The 21,942-nt window shown below is 50.4% G+C and overlaps 1 protein-coding gene across 4 annotated transcripts in view; it reads left to right on the forward strand.

Moving 5' to 3' along the window:
* LOC130532069 (low-density lipoprotein receptor class A domain-containing protein 4-like) overlaps positions 1-21,942 on the forward strand; it is a 100,720-nt gene that overhangs the window by 76,389 nt on the left and 2,389 nt on the right. For 2 of the 4 annotated variants that reach the window (XM_057044319.1, XM_057044320.1), the window contains exons 4-5: positions 19,867-20,021; positions 21,043-21,093. In XM_057044319.1, coding sequence (XP_056900299.1) covers positions 19,867-20,021; positions 21,043-21,093 — 206 coding nt within the window. Of the gene's footprint in view, positions 1-1,073; positions 1,501-1,552; positions 2,349-19,866; positions 20,022-21,042; positions 21,094-21,942 lie in introns of those variants that run through there. The other 2 variants (XM_057044321.1, XM_057044317.1) reach the window with 2 other exon arrangements.

Genomic DNA, 21,942 nt, shown 5'->3' on the forward strand with positions numbered 1-21,942 from the left:
TCTGCTGCACATGTGCCCCTCAGCCACAAGACTGGTGCAGAGGGTCACCTCAAGGTTAGCCCCTCCAAAAAGCTCTCTCCATTGGCTGTGGCCAACTCTAAAAGGGAGTGAAACTCAAAGAGCTCTCCCCACCCTCCCCAGATAGCACAGCAGACCAGCCAGCCCCGTCCCTGCCTGCCCCCCTCCCGCTCTCCCTTCCTCTGCTCTCCCACAGCCATTGTCAACCACGACCCGACCGTCTGCTAGCTTTCTGAGTCAGGTCAGCAGCTCCCCCACCTCCCACCCTCTGGAACCCAGACACTCATACATATCCAGGCTCAGACCAGTAACTCTCATCCCATTTGCAGTGCTGCCTTCAGGTGCTCTTGGTACAATGCCAGATTCAAGTTTTGTTTTCTAAAATGTGTCAGTACACTTTCAGAGGCCCACTGTTGACAACAGAAGCTTGTTCCCAAGTTATAGCTTTTCATGGTATAATTTGTAGTGCAAATAAATGTACAGGTGATGACTTTGATGGTTTTAAATGTGTTCCGTTGATTGTTTTAGCTGCTATACTAACTCCATATGTAGATGGGATGAAACAGGTGCAGCAGTCCAAGCTGTATAAATTGGAGCATTTAGGAATAGTCAGACAATTAAATCATTTGCATCTAATATATGCAAGGGCCTTCATGAATATTAACCACTGACACCAGACAGCACCACACCAGTGAGACTGGAACAAGAGGCCTGCATAAATAATGCTGTCTGCTAATAATATAAACACTTGCCTTTCACAACTTTAACTTTTCATCACTCTGCCTGCTGGGAAGTGCAGCGAACATAAGCTTTGAACAGATAACATGTTTTCATCCAAGTGTTCAAATTAAACCCATGCTTCCCAGTGCGCATCTCACCGGAGGGTTTAAAAATCGCATTGTTTTTCAGTTGTGTCCGAGTTACAAAGTTTATTTTTTTTTTCCTGTCCGCTCCTGAAGGCATCGTTTTTATTTCGCTGTCTGGCCCTCCCCCGGCGCGCTCTGATTGGCCGGAGCGGCTGTCAGTCGGCGTGGGGCGGGGCTTGAGCCCGCCGTGTCTGCCCTGCTCCAGTAGGGGAAGGACAGCTGCTCTCGGCGGCGAAGGAAGGAGCGGAAAAAATCCGTAGACCGCTTTAGACGCTGGTGATGGCTGCTTCCCCGAACCTCTGCTTACTTCACCGTCCGAGCCGCGTCCAGACAAACATGGCGTGAGAATAGGAGGAAAAAAAAAATTAGCTGTGGAGAAATAAGTGCGAAAGTGTCGGGAGTTACTCGTAGCGGCGGACTCGGCTGCCGCTGCCTGGAAGTTTTTCGTTGTTTTCCCGTCGTGGGGCCCCGACGGTGGCGGCGGCTCTCTCCACGGAGCGGTGTCCCGGTCTGCCCAGCCCCATGCAAAACCTAACGGCCCCTGGCGGCCCCGGCAACTCCAATGTCACCTGCTCCTGCAACTGCACCGCTTCCCAGCCACAGGGAATGGAGATATGTGAGTACGATCCCGACTTCAGCGCCTCATAAGCGGTTTTGTGTGCACCGGAGAAAAGACGGTCAAGTCAGACAAGTCCTAATGTGAGACAGCCGAACAGTAACTCGGCACCGGCTGCGTCCTTCGTGCCTCCCACGCTAACGTGGCGGTCCTTTATTTGACATGTATTGCCTGCATTTGGGCTGTGTTTTACTAACTTTGCAGGCTGCTCGCAGGGCGTCCGCGGCTGATGGTTGGAAGCCTTTGTTGTTTTACTTGGACTGAGAGTTTGAAGCAGACAGGATTAAATCATTGTTAATGTTGTGTCTGAGCTTCCAGAGTGCGCAAAGTAGTTAGAACAGTTGACTGTTGGAAAGATCACTGGAATGACATTCTGGTGCAGGTAATATCAGAGTCTTTTAACACTTGGACGTTTGCTGTATTCCTCAGTCTGTAAAGTTGACTGGAAGGCCCAGACGGTGCATTTGCTGCCAGGGATCACCACAGAGGGTTAAATAGTTCCCCTGTCAGCGCAGACAGGAAACGCTTGAATGGTATGTTATGTCTGTCTGCCTTCTGAGCAGCCCAGAAAGAAGCTATCATTATCAGCCCCGCCGTAACACTGCTGCCTGCTAGATCCACTGCAGATGTTCCTTTTTTTATGACTCCGGCCGAGGAAGACGCGCAGACGCGCAGACAGACTGCTGGAAATGCAGAGGGCGTCCAGACAGAGCCGGAGACATGTGCAGACACACAGACAGGCAGACCAAGACAAATAAACAGGAAGACAAGTACTGACAGATATATAAACAGAGACGCAGACAGACGCGGAGGGAGGCAGCGAGCGTGGCCGGCCCGGGCTGCCTCAGGTACGAAACCCGGGTCGGGTTCTGCTGACACCACCGTGTAAACCAAGAAGTGCGTGTAAGCGTTTGTCTGGGTGTACCGCCGTCGGTTTCTGTGAAACCGTTGGGGGGGGGGGGAGGAACACTTAGTCAGACGTGAAGTGCTGCAAGCAGAGAGCCAGCACACGCAGCCTAATTAGATAATCCAGTAACACCGACTCAGACTTCTGAACCCTGCTGGTAAACTCAGCCACAAAAGAAAGTTGGAGCGATCGCGTGGGTCGCCGCGCGCGCCGCGCTTTCACCTGACGCGTCTGAGTTCGCTGCAGAATGAGCGCCGGCCCGGTGTCGCTCACTGGACCTTTGGTGCTCTGAGAGTAGTGGGGGGGCAGGGTCCATTCAGCGGGCTTGAGACGGCCGTGTCTTTACTGTAGTGCCTGTCTGGGGTGAAAAGAGCTCTTGTTTGTTGCCCGTGTTGTCATGCAGACCCGGCAAGACTGAATAATGTAGCCCAAGCTTTGATGATTTCTCCGGCTGAAGAAAAGACCCCCCCCCCCCCCATCTCCCTGTCTATTTTTTTTTTTTAAGTGGAGCGGCGGCTGCGCTGGTGTGTTTCCTCTTTATTCAGACAGGGAGGGGAATTGAAAGGGAGCAGGAACGTGCAGACAGCGCGTCACGGCCAGGAATCGAACCTCTGCCTGCACGCTGGCGTCCACGTGCAGCCATTCCAAAGACCTGAAGCTGCTGCTGCTGCTGCTGCTGCTGCTGCTGGTTTTTGCTTCTTGATTTTTGGAGGAGGGCTAAAAAGAAACGCTCCTCAGGTCAAACAGCACGGGCCTTCTGGCCCGGCTACTCTGGGTTTGGGAAGTCCGTTTGCAGTTCAGGTGTTTGGCTTCCTGGTAATTAAAGCCGATAATGGACTGTTAGATCCATAGCCAGCGTTCCTCGGGCGACATGTTTAACCCACAGCACTCTTGTCCACACAGTTGTACTTCTCTGTGGAGGAGGCGTCCCCGCGGGCTGACGCTGCAGACGGGTTCTCGGCAAACACATTTATTTAGTCTTTTCCTCTAATATTGACACATTCTCCCTCGGGGCCTGTTTTTCTTAAACAAGTACGTTTTGAGTTGCATTTCAACGGAAGGAGGACGTCCCTTAAACATGTAGGTTTAAGGTTTAAATATGTAGGTTTAAGGGACGTCCTCCTTCTGTTGAAATACAATGTTGAAATGCATATTTCCACTGTCATCTAGGCGTCAGCGCCGTGGCTCTTTTTGTGTTTCAGAACAGTGAAGGGCCCAAGGTAAAAGGTGCCGGCGGTCAGGAAATGACTGAGGGGAGGTTGATGATTCAGAACTGGACTGAATTACTTTTATTCTTGGGAGTCAAAAGAGAAAAGCTCAATGCCAGGATCGGATGAATCACCGTGGCGTGCTGGAGCTTCTTTGAAATTGGGCACAACTTAAATGGATTTTTTTCTCTGGCAAGTTTGGGTGGATCATAAAAATGGCACACGCCCACTTAAGCTGCTTGAACTGCTGTTGGAAAAGTCTGAGCTCTGACCCAACCTTTGAGATTAAAGTCGAGGTTTTATGAAGTTGAAGTGGAAAAAACGACCTTGATGGGAGGCGGGGCGTTGGCCGCTGCACGAGACCACCAGCAGTAGGGAACTTTAGCACAAGCGATGGTTCTTTGCCCATGGAGGATGCTTCAGAATAGAGGATGATTGAAAAACCTTCACGTCACCCTTTCAAAATAAAAGCGCGGATGTTCCCAGCTGCGTGCTGCAGATGCAGGAATGCTGATTTGCCTTTGCGGTGTAACGCAGGGCCGCTCAGGAGGAGAGAGGCTGCTGATAAGATCACGTTTCCTGGTGTCAGTGGCAGCAGCACGGCGGTGTTTTGTGCAGCACGCCACAGCGTCTGGAGCTGAGACAATCAGCACCTGGGATTCTTTCTCACCAGTTGTATTGAGCGCTCTTTATGTGGGTCAGGTAAATTCAGCTGGTTTAAGCTCAGGCACAGCGATGCTAAACCAGTCCACCCATTATTGTCCCTTCCTCTGCCGATAAAGGCTCCTCTGATGTTTAAGCTCACACAAGGTCGCTATTCTGATGGAAAAACGAGCCCCAATTTCATCTTTTGAAGCAGATTTATTCAAATTAACAGATGGTTGGAAGCATCAGAAGGGTAATATTTACTGAAGCAGCTTCCTTATCTGAAGCACAGGAAGTGCTGTTGTCTTTCTGACTGTTTCAAACTGGGAAGAGGATGGATGTCACACTGCAGACGCGTGTCAATCAATACGCACCTCTGTGTCTCTCCAGCACATCTGTAGCATCTGCACATTTCTTCCGAGGCCACTCAAGCAATAAAAAAGGAGACTGAAGGAATACTGGTTCTCATCGATCCGGCCCTTTAGATGTACATCTAACAGTATACATGCACTTGCCCTCTGGGATGCGGCAGGTCCGCGTGTCAGAGGCTGGAGTGTGTGTGTGTGTGTCTGTCTGTGTGTGTGTCTGTGTGTGTGTGTGTGTGTGTGTGTGTGCAGCAGCCTGATCTGCACTCCCGTCCGTAAGCGTTGGTGTGTAGGTGGCAGCGGAGGTCATCTGTCAGCTACCTCGGTCCAAACGCGCACGCACACTTGTCGACTCGCCCACAGTCGCTCGCCCAATCGCGCGCTCATGCATTTACACCTAAATGTGCGGAGAGCTGACGCCAGGCTCGCTCATACGGAGCTCTTTGTTTGTTCAGAGGCTGCTTTTGCCTCTTTTTTTGGTTATTTTGTGGGTTGTTGAGTTGTAATGAATTTGTTTTATTACTGGTGACTGCTTGTAAATGAAAGATTGGGTGAATTCTGGGACCTTGGGGAGCGGCCTGACTGAGATAATCAAACAACGGCATCCATTTTTATTCTGGCTCCTAGACAGATTTCTTTTGTGATCACTGCTCCTATAATTAATTTCACAGGGAATTTCTACACTTGGTAAGTGTTTCTCAGCGGAGTCGTATTTAGTCTGCCACCTCTCCTCGGCTAACGAGTTGTATCCGTGAATAGCGGCGCTCGGCTCGCAGAGGTTAAAAAAGAGCTCCTTGTTTTATGTGGGGTCCAGGCCCAGACTGTTTTTACACCCTGGTGTTGACCTGCAGCTGCCCTCTGCTAGGCTACCGCCACCAAAATATCCAGAGTGTGGAGTTGTTCAGAGGCTGGGGGCAGGAATCACAGGGTGCCTCATGACTGTAGCAGCGCACCAAGGCTGGTGCTTCAAAACCTGTCTGGAAACAGAGCAGAACCGAGAGCGATCCTCTGAACCGAGCAATCACAGCTGCACGTTTTCTTTTTATTAACAACAGGCATTCTGTCAACAGGAAGAGCCTGATGTGCACGTGGGTTCACACGTTTGTTTTTCATGCCTGTCCTTGAGTTTACCTGGACTGGTCTTTTTTTCTGTCTGGGTCACAGAAGCCAAGGTGGGCGTAAACGTTGGGCTTAAACCCAGACGGGGTTTTTGTTGGTGTGTTATTCCTCTGAAGTCTTTTCAAACTAAAAGCACATACGTTTTATAGTATTCCCACGGGTCGGCGAAGCCAAATGACCTGAAGCAAAAATAAACAGAACACTGCTGGTAACGGATAAGATGTCTGCAAGTAGTCAAATTTGCTTTGCTCAGAGTCAATCCTCACGTTAAACAAAGCGTGAGAAATAACCTGATGAAGTTTCCTCTTAAAGACCGGCGGCTTCAGAGAGCCTCATTCCGTGAGAGGTTCTGCTTTTTTACGGTGTTTCCCACTTGGGCGTGTGGCGTTCTTCTGCACCGTGGCACCGAAAGATCTAAAAGTGAACCTTGTGTGCAGGCTGGATGCTGGTGGACGTCTGTCTGGGATGAACGCGTCTTTGTCTCGTTGGTGTAGCTGTTGTGACACGTTGTGTCGCGTTAGCGCAACCGAATGGGGATTTGTCACGGATTATTTCGGGTGTTTTTTTTTCTTCCCAATGCTTGACCATCGGTTTGTGTTTTTCTTCTCAATTGCGGCGCAGCTGTGCCGGGGTGTATTTTTGGAAACGCGTAAACAAACCTTGATGCGACAAATGCTGGGAAAGACGGGAGCCGGGCCGCTCTCCACCCAGTGGACGTCGGGCAGGGGATTTTCAAAAGTCCAAAGTGGGGAAAAGGTAGATCCCAGAGCACCCTCACCCCTGCAGACGCGGCGGCGTTCGCAACCCCGTCGCTGACTACTGGGACTCCCTTTGTGTCTAGTTTCTGCACCCCCAACACCACACACAGACGCAGCAGACCTCCTCCTTTAGTTCCCAAAATGCCCTTGGGACCAGGGCAGATTTGTAGTCTGTGTGTGCTCGAAGACAGGACATCCGTCAAACGCGCGCGTGTTTCAGCCGTGGCGGCGGTGGGGGATGTTGGGAGTCTGCTGCCTCGGTCAACATCTATTTACACACGGTTGGGACTGTCTGAGATGCTAAAGAGTCGGCAGCGAATGAATCAGCCTCTCTGTCTGCTGCCTGTCATATGACTCCAGGTCCGTGCACGTGCAGTAGAGATATTGCAGCCTGTCAAAGTGCTGCTACAGAAACACGTAAACGCACGTTTATTTTTCCCCGGCACTCAGTCAGAAACCAAATGGCTGGTGTGTTTGTTACCCGGTCTCGCTGCATGTCTGGGTATTTTTTTATGTACACAACAAAAACGGCGATTATTGCGTTGGGAAAAAAAGAAGGCAGCCTTTCGTATCACACGGAGCGGGGAAAAAGGAATCTGGCTGACAGGAAAGCTGCACTGCCCGCTGTTTTGTCAGATTTTGGGTAATCCGTTTGTTTGTGTATGTGGGGAACACCCAGACAGAGAAATAATGACATGTTTCATGTAGTAGCTTGCAGGATTTTCCCTGGATTTTGAAGAGATTTGTTTGATGAAGTTTCCTCGCGGCTGCTTTCAGGGACAAAAATCTTTTCCGCCAGAGTCCAGGCTGTCACCCACACCGCGTTTTTGTGGCGATTCCAAGCTGAGGTGAAGTTTTTCAGCAACTTATCAAATCAAAAGCTAAAGTATGCAGCGCTTCTCAGCGGCGTTTTTGTTTAAAATGGATCATGCATGCACAAAGTAAGGCGAGAGGGACATGGCGAGGCGGCGCAAAGTTTTTTTTATAATCTAATGATTGAATAAATGTGAATAAATGTAAAGTAAGGAGAGAAGCTGTGTGATATCCAGCTAAAGGCTGCGGCCTTCAACAGTCTCGCTGAATTTACAAACTTATCTGAAAAGATTGTTTTGTGGGAAATTCTCAGCTTAGTGATGTAATATTACAGGTCTTTTATTACCTGTCTCATCTGCTTGAAGAATTGCAGGTCAGAAAGAATGAAATACCTGTGAACTAACCTCGTGAATGGGAGTTCTTTATTCGCTTGCTATTCAGTGTCTATGAGGAAGGAGGGGCAATTTTGAAAAGTTCCAGAAATTAGTTGATAAAACACAAAAACAAACTTAGAAGAAATAACTCCACTGGGGACAAAGCTGGAAAATGCAAAGCAAATTTATACTGAATAAGAAAGTCAGCGTGTCCTTGGGTTTGCTAACTCACAGAGGAAGGTGCAGTTGTTTGTTCTCCTGCCGGGACTGTGAGAGGAACACTGACGTGACCTGGAGATGGAACTGACATCTAATTACCAAGAAATTAATGGCTTAATGGCAACGTTAGCTTCTTTTTTGACCTGGAATCTAAACTGTCACAAAGTGGCCCGGTTACCTATCCAGTCAGGGGAAGTTCACCAAGAAGCTGACCGTAGACTGCTGCTTAATTTGTGTGTTTGCACACGTCTTTACGGCGTCATTTCATATGTGTGAATGCTACTAATGTGACACAATAGTCTTCCTACACCTAAGCTCTGCAAACATTCCCTCCTGTCTTCTGCATTCCCAGCTCCTCAGGTATTACTACTACCTTTCTGTGTGTGTGTGTGTGCTTGTGTGTGTGTGTGTGTGTGTGTGTGTGTGGTGTGTGTGTGTGTCGGGGGGGTTTAAATCCGTGGTCTCGATCTAGATCTGACCTTATCACGGGAAATTACAGGGATTACAGTTCAATAAGAGATAAGCAATCAATGAATGTGTGTTTAAAGACAACAAGCAGCGCTGTGGCGGTGTTTCAGCGGCAGGCAGGAGCGACCTTAGCTCTCCTTCAGGATCACCTCTCAGGTGGGAGCAGGTGAATGACCTCACCCAGGTAATGGCTGATGTATACACTTTACACAGCTGCAGATTCCACAGGCCCAACATTCTTTTGTGTGCGGGTCACATCCGTTTGGTATTTAACTGCGTGAGTTCTTTTTTTTTTTCTACATTTTTGTTTGAACTGGAGTTAAGTAGTGAGAAAAGAGTGTGTGAGTCAGAAAAGTGTGTGTTAGCTGCTCCGTTAGCCTCCTCCAGTCTTTGGGAGCTGTCTCAGAAGTGAGACAGCTGTCTGTTTTTTTGGGGGGGGTTGAGTCCCTCCCTCTCTTCCTATCCAGACACACAAGTCAGACAGCGGTGTCTGATACCTTCCACCCCCACTTCTGTTGCTCTCCTCCTCCTCTCTCCCCCCCGGCTGCCACCAGCTGACCCCAATCAGGCACAGGGCCTGCTCTATTGTCTGACTGGGGAGAGGGGACACACACACAGACACAGACACACACAGGGAGTCAGAGGGAGATGGAGGCTGTCTGGTCTGGCCTGACTCCCGACTCCCCACCCACCCCCAACCATAACACAGTTTGTCTCCTCAGATGCATCTGACACTTGTTATGCAAAGTGTTTTGGATCTGCGCTGCCTTGCTAACTTAGCTATTAGGCGTCGCCTAAAAGAATCGGTAGTCTCGTATGCAAAAATGCAGCTTTGCAGACGGGAAATAGTCAAATGAGCTGGTGTGGAGAGGGGGCCCGAGTGTGCACCCACTCACTGGAACACCCAATCACAATCATTCTGCATGATTCCCATCTCAGCAGCTTTTGTTTCCTGGTTGTTGTTGTTGTTGTTTGAAAAGAAACTCAACATATTTAAATATAACTCTGAACTTCGTCTTCCATGTCAGTTTCAACACCACCACAAGCTCCAAAGCTTTAAATAATGTAGAATTATGTAGCTGTTGTTGAGAGAAGAGTTGTCATGGAAATAATCGAGCTAGAACAGAAGATGGCCACAGCTACAAAATGTAAATGTGTTTGCGTTTGAATTCAGAACCTGGAATAGAGGCGGTGGAAGTCGGGGATGGGACGCTGTCCTCCTCCCCTTCCCATCCTCGTCCTTATCTTTGTGTCTTGGCATTCGGCTGATAGCTAACACGGCCTCTGGCTAGCGTTGCTAATGATGATTAGGGCTCCCGCTCTGTGCAGCGAGGAGCTCCTGTGTGTGAATTATTAATATAGGTCAGAGTCACAGCATCCGGCTTGGCCCAGCCCAGCGCCGTCCCGGCACTATTGCAATACACAGCCCCCGCCTACCCACAGCCTGCCCCATCTGTCAGCCAGATTAACCCAGCAGATCTCTTACACCGAGGTCTCCACCAGGTTGGACTTCATAAAAGAGCCCCTCTATGAATCCTCCACCCAAGTTCCACCAGGAAAAAACTATTTAATAAATCCACGAGAGTCGCACGCTGCCATAATTATCAAAACCTGCGTCTGCGGGCGCAACAATTCTTTCTATAAACACTTAAACCCCTGCCGGTGGAGCCGCACCCCGAGTCTTCTTCGATGGCAATTATATTTTTATGAGGCAGGAATTTTAATGGGAAGAGTTTAGGTTCCTCGAAAGATGCTCACTTGCCATGATGAATTGCATCTGTGTGCACGTGTGTGCGCATGTGTGCGTGTGAGTGGGTGGATGGGGCTGCTCAGACTCTCATTTCAACAGCCAAATTGCCTTTCCCTCCTTTAATAGGTGGCTGTTGCTGGTCTGGAAGCACAGAAAGAGCTGTTAGCATTCAAACGTGCCCCCTCAGCTGTTTCAGACCAGAGCCAGATGTAGCTCCGCGCTAACGGAGCAGCCGCCCAGACGTTTTGAAAAAGGCAGAAAGTTTTTTTTTCCAAGTTTCAAATGAAACAACAGCTCGCACTTTCCAGCGTGGCAGCTTTGACCCGACTTCTGCCATCTGGAGCGAAAGCAAGAGCCAGCCGCGCCATAACACCAAGAACCCAAAAGATTACTATAAAGATCCAAACGTGTGTGTGTGGGTGTGTATCTGTTGCTAAGCTGTTGCTATCTATGGTTACACTCTGCGTTTGTGCGGCCCAAAAGAGATTTACCTCGTTGAGTCAGGAGTTTCTTTTCATGCCACGATACTCGCCGTGAGCTGAACTCCCAAAGTGCCGCTGCTTTGAGAGGAAGACGGAAGCGGCTGGTGTGGGTGGAGGAGCCGGAGCGCGAGAGGGCGAAGGCATGAAAGACGGGACGAGATGGGAGAGCAAAGCAGAAGAAGAGATGTGCCGGGAGGAATGTTTCCCATCAACGGCCACGTGGTTCGCTTCCGATACCATTCCGCTTCACGGCGATCCGGGGGTCTTGGACTCGAGAGACCGGTGACTCTTGACACTTTTGTTTCCACTGGGAGGGACTTGGTACCGGTTGACTGGCTGGTCACGGTTGCAGCCTCTTCCGCAGCTCCATCTCTTTCAGGTATGGACTGCTAACGTTAGCATCAGGTGGGTATGCTAACGTTAGCATTATTTCTCAGGCCCCCCACCGCCCCCCCGCCTGCATGTTTCATCCTCAGCACTTTTCCTCTAAAAACTTTCCTCTGTTGTCGGCAGCTGTTGCTCAGCGCTGTGCCGAAGTTCAGCCTGCGGTCAGGCCTGAGTTCCTTCCACTCGCGCACCTCACGTATACATGCCCCCCCCACTTCCACCCTGACATGGCGTCCTTCTCCACTTTTTCTCTTTATCCCTGTCTCACTTTCACTGTCTTTATCTCTTTTCAGCGTCTCACCCTTTTCCTTCCTCTCCTTTTCCGCCTCGGTCTCCCCCCTCCTAATCCTGCCTGCCAGGCATTGCTTCATGGTTGTTAAGCATCTCAACCCAAAGGGGGGAGACAGAGACTGGAGGAGGCGCGGAGGGAGGAGGCGCTAGTCATCTGGTGGAACCTATTGAGCAACTTAAGCGTGGTTGTTTTGCTCTGTTGGCTCGGTACAATGAAACCGCATGTGGAAGACATGTTTACAGTCAGAAAGAGTGCGAGAGGAGGAAGAAGTGGGAGGGAAAGTAAGGGAGGGAGAGGAGGTGGGAGAAGAGAGACAGTGGGAGAGATGACGACAAAAGTGTGTTTTTATAGAGTGAAGTGAAAATGAGGAGGAAGGATCCCGAAACGGAGGCTCGGAGACACAGAAGGAGGCGATAAATGATGAAAGGAAGCGGGTAGGTGGATTAGAGACGACAGAAAAATGGATGAACAGATAATGGGGAAAGTGGGAGAGGCAGAAAACATGGATAGACAGACTGGCCCATCTCAGTGGAGCGACAGTGAGTCATAGCAGAGTCGCACGCCACGCTAGCATGCGCGGCGGTGGCGGCCCATCGTTCCAAATCTTTGTCCCCATCTTTGTCGGGGCTGTTTAGAGGTGGTCTATTCCAGGGAGGGCCGGAGGTGTCAGGTTTAGCGTCTTCAGGTTGCTACGCTCTGTTGTGTCACGAGGTCATGTCGTGTTGCAGTTCTGCCTCCTTCAAACCTTTTACTCTCCTGTCTTTGTCCCCCAACCTTGAATTTATTTTGCCGTGCAGACGCGAGACTTTAAACCGCACGTATGCAGTTGTGGGCGTGATCGGCGCACGGCGGCACGCCTTCGCCGCTCTGATTCCGTTTCGTTCCTCCTCTTCTTGTGCTCTGATTCGTTAAACCAATCAGAAACGCGTTAAATTGGCGAATGTCCACTGTCCGTAATTTAAAATTCAAAAATGTGCCACATCGCTATAGCAACCGACACAACAACCGATAACAACTGCAGATAGACAGCGGGCCCTAGCACAGCGTGTCTGTTGACAAGCTCAGAGATCAATTATGAAACGGATAACAGACGTTTTCCTGTGGACAGTCGCACCAGCAGCAGGGCTTCATCCAGCAGCGTTCCACTGTCGACCAGCGTCACATTAACACATTTCAGTGGTCAATTATCGGCACGAGCACGAGCGCGTAGCCCAGCTGTGGATGCTAGCTAGCTGTGTGGCTAATATCTACTTGTCGCCGTCGCCTGGAGACGATTCTGACGTATGAGATTATGCTTATGTTAGCAACGAGGCTAACTGGGCCTGCTGCAGGCTATCACAGTCTGGCTCGTGCCCCCCCCCCCCCCACACACACACACACACCCCGGCATGTGGACGCCTCCCCACATCCGTCAGCTTGTCCGGTTCAGTTCCCGTCCACCGGTCGCGTTGCTCAGGGGTTTCTGGTCAGGACTTGAGCAACAGCCTTTTACCTACTCACACACACTCACACACACACACACACACACACACGCAGACTGACCCCGGTCCATGTCTCCCAGCACACTTACACACACACAGGCGCACACACACACTCACTTTAACCCTGACATTTCTGTGACCCTCCAGTCTGGTTCAATTACTCAGGGAGAGTGTAGTCAGTCTGGCTTTATGACGGGGGTTGGGGTGCAGGGTGTCTAGACATTATCCTGTCTGTCTGGCTCTGATAATGTACACGCACACACACACATGCTCGGGCGGACTCCTGCTGTCAGAGCTGGCCTGCAGTCTCTCAGGTGTGTAACGTGACAAGTGTGGGTTCACCATCTCGGCACAGGATGAATAGTTTAGCGCTTCTCCTCCGCTTTACTGTTCTTCATGAATATTACATCACTGGAATATTGATAATACCAGGCCATATTGTAATATTCATGCTATGTTATCACAGATCCTGTGATTCTTCTATCGGCCTTCATGTTCTATTCATGGGGAAGGAGGTGAGCTTCACCACTTCTTTCCAGGAACCAAAAGCTGGGATTTATTGCCAGCTCAGCATCAGATCTTGTCATTATTGTCTACATCAGCAGTACTGGAGCTTGTTCAGGCAGGAAAAAAAGGATCGTCAGACGGGTCAGACGGTGCTGTTCGCTTCGCTGCCGAGCGACGGGGAAATGGGCGCGATGCTAACAAACAGGGCAGAAGCCCCTCCGGTTAGTTTTAAAGTTGCAAAATGTAATTTTTTAATCAGCGTGTGGTCCTAAAAGAAGAACGCCACATTCCCGAACGGTGAATCCCGATTGGCTGTAAGTGATTGAGGGCTGAAGGCAGTGGGCCAGATGGCGTGGGGGCGGGGCTTGATTCTTACAGCAACCTACCACTAGAGGGTGAGGTGTGCCGCTTTTTTTAAGGCATCAGTGTCTTTGTTGTGTTGTTGGAACTGTGAGAACCGGGAGCTTTTGTTGTTGTTTGGAAATGAAAGGCACAGATGCGCGCAGGCACGGCGGCGTGCTTCTCCATCGACGCGTTCGTCTTTTTAATCCCGTTGAGTGTCGGTGAGACGAGCTGCCTCTCCTCCCTCTGCTGCGTGACAGGAGCAGAGAGAGATGGAGTGGAAGGAGGGAGAGGGGAGAAGACGGGCAGAGATGTAATTGTTTTTCTCTCTTGTTGCTCTTAGTTCCTTCAGCATGTCTGGCACCTTTTTCTCTCACTCCGTCACTCTCTGTCTATGTCTCTCGCTCTCTCTCTCTCTCTCTCTCTCTCTCTCTCTCTCTCGCTCTCTCTCCATCCCCGCTACACTTACAGCCTCCTCTTCTCGTCTTCCACCTTTGTCATTCTACTCTTTCTTTCTCAGCCTCCCTCTCTTCTCTGACCCAGAGCTACCTGTTTAATGGGCCTACGGTGCCAGAAACACACACACCTACACACACGCTCTTCGGGGTTAAGCTGCACTAAACTAGTTCATTTATTTCCATGGAGAGACTGATTGTGGTAAAGGAGGGATGCAGTAACTAGGCTCATAACTACATTCATGCCCTCTCACTAACACACACACACACACACACACACACACAGAGCGATTGGGAAAAGCAAGCTGTTGCTGCCAGGCTGATATTAGCTGTCTAGACGTTGGTGCGCACGTGTCTAAAAGGAGGTGTGTGTGTGCGTGTGTGTGTGTGTGTGTGTGTGTGTGTGTGAGAGAGAGAGTTGTTGCCTCATCATCTGCTTGACTCTTTCTGTCCCTTCATTACCAAAATCTCTATTCTCCTCTCTAACTGCGCCAGTCTTTTAACATGTGAGTGTGTGTTTGTTCATTTCCTCCTACTCTGTCTTGTGTGTGCGCGCGTGTGTGTGTGTGCGTGGATGTTTGTGCGTATCCGTGCCAGTCAGGTCGCTACCATGGTGCCCCAGCAGCTTCGGGCCTTGTTGATCACGGCACCGTGCCCAAGGGTTACCATAGCAACGGCAGTGGCAGCAGACAGAACTGTGTGCGCTAGTGTGTGTCAAAGGAGAACTCTGTGTGTGTGTGTGTGTGTGTGTGTGTGTTGTGTGTGTGTGTGTGTGTGTGTGTGTGTGTGGGCTCTGTGCAGTGGGCAGCAGTCTGTGAACTCAGCAGGCCTCTAGCTGGGCTGAAACCCTGGACAGCAGGAGAACGATGAGCAAGTCCGTGTGGGGGGGGCGTTTCCTTTATTTTGGCCTTTCCTGCCCATATTGCTTTATTCCTCCCTCCAGGTGCGTGAAGGCTCGTCTTTGTGACGGCAAACCCAGATTTCTTCCAGCCCCTGTGAATTTTGCAGCAGAATAATTTGGCTAATTGCTCAGAGCAGCAGGCTCCGGCGCAGAGACGCGGACGTACAGCACTTCCTCGTTCCCAGCTGTGACGATGTAAATCCACCCGACAGCACAGAGGCGGAGATCCAGATTGTGACAGACAATCCTCTGATGTTCTACTGTGAATTCACCATCATCTCCTACCCCGTTAAGCTCGCCTGCTGCCCTTTCCGGGCCAGTCGTGGAGGGTGTTGAGCTCTTTCTGGGGCTCTGCTGAAGCAGGAAACAGGAAGTAACTGCAGACAAAATGAGTGCGGGAGGGGTTTTAGCGCCAGGATGGACCCGATGACATTGCAAACTTTGTAGGGTAGCACGGAGGGCGCTGAGGAATGTGTGCCATCGCTTCCACCAGGCTGTCGCAGCGTCGTGAGCTGGATTCAGAAGCTCAGCCTGGGATCCGTTGTTAGGCGGCTACCAGCGTGTTCACTCTGACCCAGCGGCAACGCTCCAAAGCGTACTCGCTGACTGTAGCCTCCCAGCTGCGGGTCAAAAAAAAAAGTTGCTTCTCTGCTGGTTTTCTGTCTGAGGTCACTTGAGCTCAAATGTTAAGTTGATTGAGCGATACCAACGTTGGAGGCCTCGTCGGAGTGTGAGCGGCCTCTATAGATAGCCTTTAGCCTGATTTTTGTGTCAAGGCCAAGGGAGGTCCGTGTGTTTGGCCTCATTAGTCACAGAAGTGAAATCCGTTTGGTGTCTGCTGTTGCCGTTAGGAATTTTTGCAGTAGATTTGGTCGGTTGTGGAGAACAATGCAAGGAAAACGGGTTGTTGCTACAGCGACGTGTGATTAGCAGATGGCTGATTGCCTGTGTGAGAGGATGCTTAAAGGGTCAAATATTGTCAGTCTGGCAGTATAACAATAGAAAACTCTCCTTTCTCTGCCTGCCTTTGCTTCTTTTTTGAAAGGTTTTGAGAATTTTTGAAATGGCGCTTTGTCCTTGGATTATGCAACTGTTTGAAATCAAGGTTAGGCTAACCAAAAACTCCCACGTGGACTTGCTTCAAAAGCTGGAGAAATGGAAGAAGGACGAAAGCCCCGCCCCCACACTGACGGACGTCCGCGCCCTCCAATGGGAGCGCTTCCCCAGCTACCTGCCTGTTGCAGGCAGCATAGATGTGGCTCTCTCCTGTCATGCAAACACAACAGAGGACAGAGGATCACTAAGCTAACTTTACCTTTGTAAATTCTTATAGACTTAAGCTAATAATGTTAGCATCAGAGCCAAGTATGCTTGTTTTTTGCAAATTGAATAAGCTAATACCTGAAAGACAGTTACACGCACCCCCTGAAGTGTTTACAGTGGAAGCTGAGTCCATATTTCCACAGAAGTGTGCACTGAAGCCGATTGGCTGAGCAGGATTCGCACATTTCCACTCGTCCCCGTGTGTCGTCGGCTGCGTGCTCTGACAGCACCTGCTGTTGTCTGTTTGTTTGCTGTGTGTCTGACAGCTTCTTTTCACTGGCAGGTCAGCTGAACCTCCCGACCCGTGTCACATGAGCACACACAACCGCGCCGATGCAAAGGTTAAAGAGGCGTCATTGGGTCAGCGTGTGTGTGTGTGTGTGTGTGTGTGTGCGTGTGTGTGTGTGCGTGCGTGCGTGTGTGTGCGCTCTCTCTGCCGTGTTTTCCGGCTGCTTGCGTGTTGGGCTGCTGAAAGGATGCTGGGTTTGGCCATAAAGGTTTCACAATGATCATCTTTTTAATGTTTGAAGCCTGGAGGTTTTTCTGGTTAATCCTCTTTATTGTCTCATTTAGAAACTCGTTTCAGATCATTCAGGCTGACAAGTCAGGAGGGAAACCTCCATCTTTGCAGGGCTGGTTAATAGCCACGTTTCCACTGCAGGGACTTGGGGTAGTTTTACAGGGCCGGGGCCATTGGTGCGAGTCTCCACAGCAGGAACCTTCCCCAAACAGGAACTTTTATGGCACTGCACCGAGTCTCTGGTACTTAGAGTGGCCCTGAAAAACCCTTAGTGAGGGCATTTTATTCGGTGCCAATTGGCTAAACCAGGATGTGACACGGAACCCATCAGAGGAGGAGCGTGAGCCTAGCAGACGCCCTTGAACGCCCCATCAACACAAAGAACTCTTAACTTAACTGCACCTTTTATTCGTCTCAGCTCCTTTCATATTTGCTTCTTTCATGTTAACCTCTTTACTTGTTGCTTTCCTCGCTATGATTTTCCGGCGTCTCGCCCGGGCGTCGCCAGCATGGGTGTCACATAACCATGACCCGACCCTCAGGAATGGTTTCTGTGAAGTTCCGGGTCCTAGTACCTGGAACTCCCGCAGTGGAAACTAATGTATTGGGGGGCGACTTTTGGATAAACCTGATGGCCTCTGTACCGTCTCACTGCAGACGGAGGGTTAAAAAAAAAGCAAAGAGCCTGACGGGACGGCTGCTGGCTGGCAGTGCAGATTATTCAGCTGGAGAAATAAGGGTGCTGCAGACGCCGGGCTCATATTGTTTTGACAAGTGGATTACTGCTGTAATAACATCAGGCTGGTGTCGTTAATGCAGACTGCCTGCACACACTGATCTCTGGCCCGAGTGAGTCAGAGCCGTACACTCTGTTCTACTGGCTGAACTGGGTGGATACTGCGGCGAGGCCTCCCGTCTGCTCTCCCTCCCTCTCTTTTATTCGATCCCCTCAGTGCTTCCTTCCCTTTTCTCGACCCCTCCTAGCTTCCTTCCTCCCCTGCGTGCAGAGGAGAGGTCAGAAACTGCAGCTGCTTTTTTTTATTTTTTTGGTTCAAACTTGTGGCGTTGGAGAGACTTTACATTTTACAGCAATATGTGTTGTTAGTGGCGCCAGGACGTGGGGGTGCACTACACCGGTGTGACCTAGAGGCGGCAGTAAAGAGTCAACCAAGGTTTCTCTGTCTGCAGCTGAAACCGTTCACAGTGAAAGTGAAACTTTCTGGAACGCTCGACTCTTCCTCTTTGCAGGCGCCTGTGCAGAATAGTTGTCCCCCGCTGAAACGTCGACGCGGTAACTTCCCGTTAGGGAAATTCGCTCCTTTTATGGTGAGATTTTAATGGCAAAAGAGAGGAAGAACTGTCGATTAAAAAAAACAAACAGTCAAAAGTGACCCAAAACAGCCCAGATGTGAGCAGTTGAGTCTGGTTCTGTGGGTGTAACTGTACCTGAGCTGCCTCCCTAGTGGCTTGTTAAGAGAATGGCGCCATGCCCCCCCCCCCCCCCCCCCCCCCCCCCGTTTAATGACATTCGATGGTTGCTTATTGAAGCTGGCCTCCTGAACTTGACACTCTGGACCTTGTTCCGCTGTGATTAACAATGCCGATGCCACTTTCGTTTTACTTGTTCCTACGTCTGACTTTAGGAGCTGGTTGTTTCCTTCAGAACTGAGATGATTTCTGTTGTTTAGCACTGAGCTTTTCATCCCTCGGCGGTTAGCGTAGCGTCTGCTGGGTGCACTGGCTTTGGTTTCATTCTTCCGGCTTTTCTTTTTGTGTCCACCCTCCATGTGGTTCTGCCTAGCTGGCCTCCTTTTTCTCAGCATTACCCCACCCGTCCCCTGTGGCTGCTGTGGTGGGGCTGAAGCAGGTTTGGGTGGGTTTACGTTTCAGCTCAGACGCTACGCTAACCCACCCTAATGCAGACAAATAAGCTGGGGAGGATTACCGAGGCTGGGAACGCTGGGAAAAGTTGGGTTTTTACTGGACTGGGCTGGAATTTGCTGTAAGCCGAGCAGGTTTCTTACAGGTAATTTGCTGCAAAGTTGTAACTTTCTCTTTTTTCAGCATCCCGTTTTTTTCTCCTTGCGCGGGCTGCCTTTTGGAGAGGTTGTCCAGATTTCAGCAGAAATAGCTGAGTGTACATTATGTCTTTTTTTAACAGCACTGCAGGGACACACACACACACACACACACACACACACAGTGACTAAGGGTGTGAGTCAGGGATTGGCCTGTTTTCTAAGACCAGACAAGGTCAAGACTTCTGCACAGAACAAAGCAATAAAGCACAAAGAGCCTCAGACTGTAAAGAGGAGGGGAACAAGTGCAAAGAGAGGGAAGCCTGATGAAGAGATGTGATAAAGATGGAGAGAATGATGGTGGGCGAGAGAGGCATTGATATGACTGGAAGAGTACAAGAAGAGACTTGTTGAGGAGCGAAGGAAGGAGGATGGGGTCGGTGGAATGATGGCTAGAAACAGGCCTGGCAGTGATGGAGTGGGTGGAGTCTGAGGGGAAAAAACCCATGAAACAATGAACAAGAGAGGAGAGGTGGACCTGAGTGTGGGACGGCTCGGTGCTGCTCTGATCTGAGGTCATTCCGGGCCTGTGTGAGGGCAGGAACACGCCAGTTATTGTCCTCACAAAAACGCCGCTGTGGGCTGACACCAAACTGTTCCCATCTCTCTCTCTCTCCCTCTCTCTATCTCACACACACACATTAAATATAAGTGTAAACAGTAAAGTTCTGAAAAAAGTTACACGGGGTGGTTGACCTCTGCCTCCCCCTGCTGGACAAATGGAGTTATAACAGCGGATTATAATGGCTCTTAACCTTAAATTAATAGGTCGACAAGGCAGTTTTACCTCGGTATTACAGCCACATATTAGCTGTTAAAAATAAGAAAGATCTAAGCTTTAAACACATGAAACACCAAATGCTCTGAAGTGTTGGACGGATCAACTTCAGCACACATCTACGAGGTTTCTGATCGCCATCGTGGCCGATTTGTACGACGTGTTAACCCCTGTGTCTGTCTCTGTGTGCGCAGCTGAACTGGAGTTCGTTCAGATCATCATCATCATTGTGGTGATGACGGTGATGGTGGTGGTGATCATCTGCCTGCTCAACCACTACAAGCTCTCCACCTGGTCCTTCATAACGAGGCAGAGCCAGGCCCGCAGACACGACCATGCCCTGCAGCAGGTCAGTAACCCTGTGTGTGTGTGTGTGGGGGGTGGGGGGGGGCACAAAGGCATGGCTGCGTCTGCTCCTCCCACAGAGCTCTTCTTTGAGCGGGTAGTGTCTGTATCATCCGCTTCTGCTCTGAGAGAACATTTCTGTATTGCTGACGCCGGGACAGGAAGCTCGAACCAGACTGTTCCCTGCACCAGCGCCCAACTGAACCAAGTCCTTCATCCCAGCCAGAGTCTGTGTCCCACTTTCTCCGAGGTAGCAGCGGCGCTCCAGTCTGTGAATTAAAGTCCCTGGATGCCTTTGCAGCTCCAGACTCTGTGGGGCTCTGATGTTTAATTCACCGCGGTGGCGTCCAGACGGCAGCCGCTCTTCCTCTTCCTGCATCCCGGCAGGTCAACAAACGCACGTGGAAGCTTCACGTGCACCAACACAGGCTGAGCTCCCTGCGGTGCTAATTATTGGTCCATTCTTTGCTTTATTTACCTGTTTGTAGGTGATGCTAAAAGCCTTTTAGGCTAGTTGGTATTCAACCGATCCCCCTACTTTGTTATATTAACACGTTAGCTAGCAGCAGAGTAAGAGCGTCCGATAATAGCAGAGTTCTTGATCCACTCTTTCAGTTCCACACCCAAGTAGCTTAATAACATCTGTGAGTGTGTGTGAGTGTGTGTGTTGATCGGACTTCAAGGAATTCATTTCACAATTCGCAAATGTTTAAACCTATTTAAAAACATGCAACGCAGCCGTTGCCCTTTGACCCCGACCCCGGCTTTGGCTTCTCTGCTGCATCGATTATCAGACAGCTCGCAGCATCGGCGGAGGGATACAAACCCTTAGTTGCTGGTCCCTCTGTTCTGGCTTTAGCGGTCAGGCTCCTGGTCGTCACGTGTGGTCGGGTTTCATCTTCCCTAAAGTCGGTTAAGAGAGAAACCATTGTTGATTTTCCAGTGACAAACGTGCCTAAATGTGTCCCAGTTCTGAACAAGCCAGGTGTTAAAGCGTCCCCTTGTCTGGTGTGTTTGGTCTCCAGGACGGATGCCTGTGGCCTTCAGACGGAGGGTCTCGACAAGGTGCCTCAGAGGTAAGACACTGTTACTTTACTAATTAGTTCAGATTTACCGCTCCGGTTGGCTTTAAAGTCACGTTTCTGACAACCAAACTGTTCTCCTTTCATATTTCTCCTAAAAACCAAAAGGGGGGGGGGGGTGAATAGAGAGGAGGTGTGGAAGGAAGGGGGGGGGGGGGGTCAGGATTATCAATAGCTGCAGTCAGAGTATCGACAGCAGGGCTGAAACTGGGCCTGTTGTTCATTAATCACAGTTATGACCGATCCATGGATCAGCCAACTGTTGCACGTGGGGGACACCTGCACGTGTCCAGGTCACCCGCTGGTCGCCCGCAGGTCGCCCGCTGGTCGCACCGCTGGTCGCCCGCTGGTCGCCCGCTCGCCAATCACCGAACATCCCATCGATCCTTGCCTCAGCAGCCTTTGATCACGTCCCTGATAGATCAGAAGCAGTTTTGGCTCGACTTTGGTTCCAGAGATGTAAATTGGCGTGACGGCGCGGCTTGGGCGGGGGAGTGGTGGAGGAAATGGAGGAGGTTAAGAAACATTGTCAACATCAAAACACCCGGGGAGAGATGAAAGAAAGGAAAGAGCCGTGGGGAGACGGATACAGAGGGAGACGCAGAGTGGGTGGCTTATGGATGCGGGGACGGGGGCTGTGTGTGTGTGTGTGTGTGTGTGTGTGTGTGTGTGTGTGTGTGTGTGTGTGTGAGTGTGTGTGTGTGTGTGTGAGTGAGTGTGTGTGTGTGTGAGTGTGTGGATGGTTTTTGGTGCGTCATTAATCAGCAACACCTCCCCTGACACTGTCTAGACAGCCGTCTGAGAGCTGCCCTGCTCTGCTGCGCTCTGCTCCCTCTATCACCC

This window comes from Takifugu flavidus, chromosome 10 (assembly GCF_003711565.1).
Source record: "Takifugu flavidus isolate HTHZ2018 chromosome 10, ASM371156v2, whole genome shotgun sequence".
In the NCBI taxonomy this organism is placed as follows: Eukaryota; Metazoa; Chordata; class Actinopteri; order Tetraodontiformes; family Tetraodontidae; genus Takifugu; species Takifugu flavidus.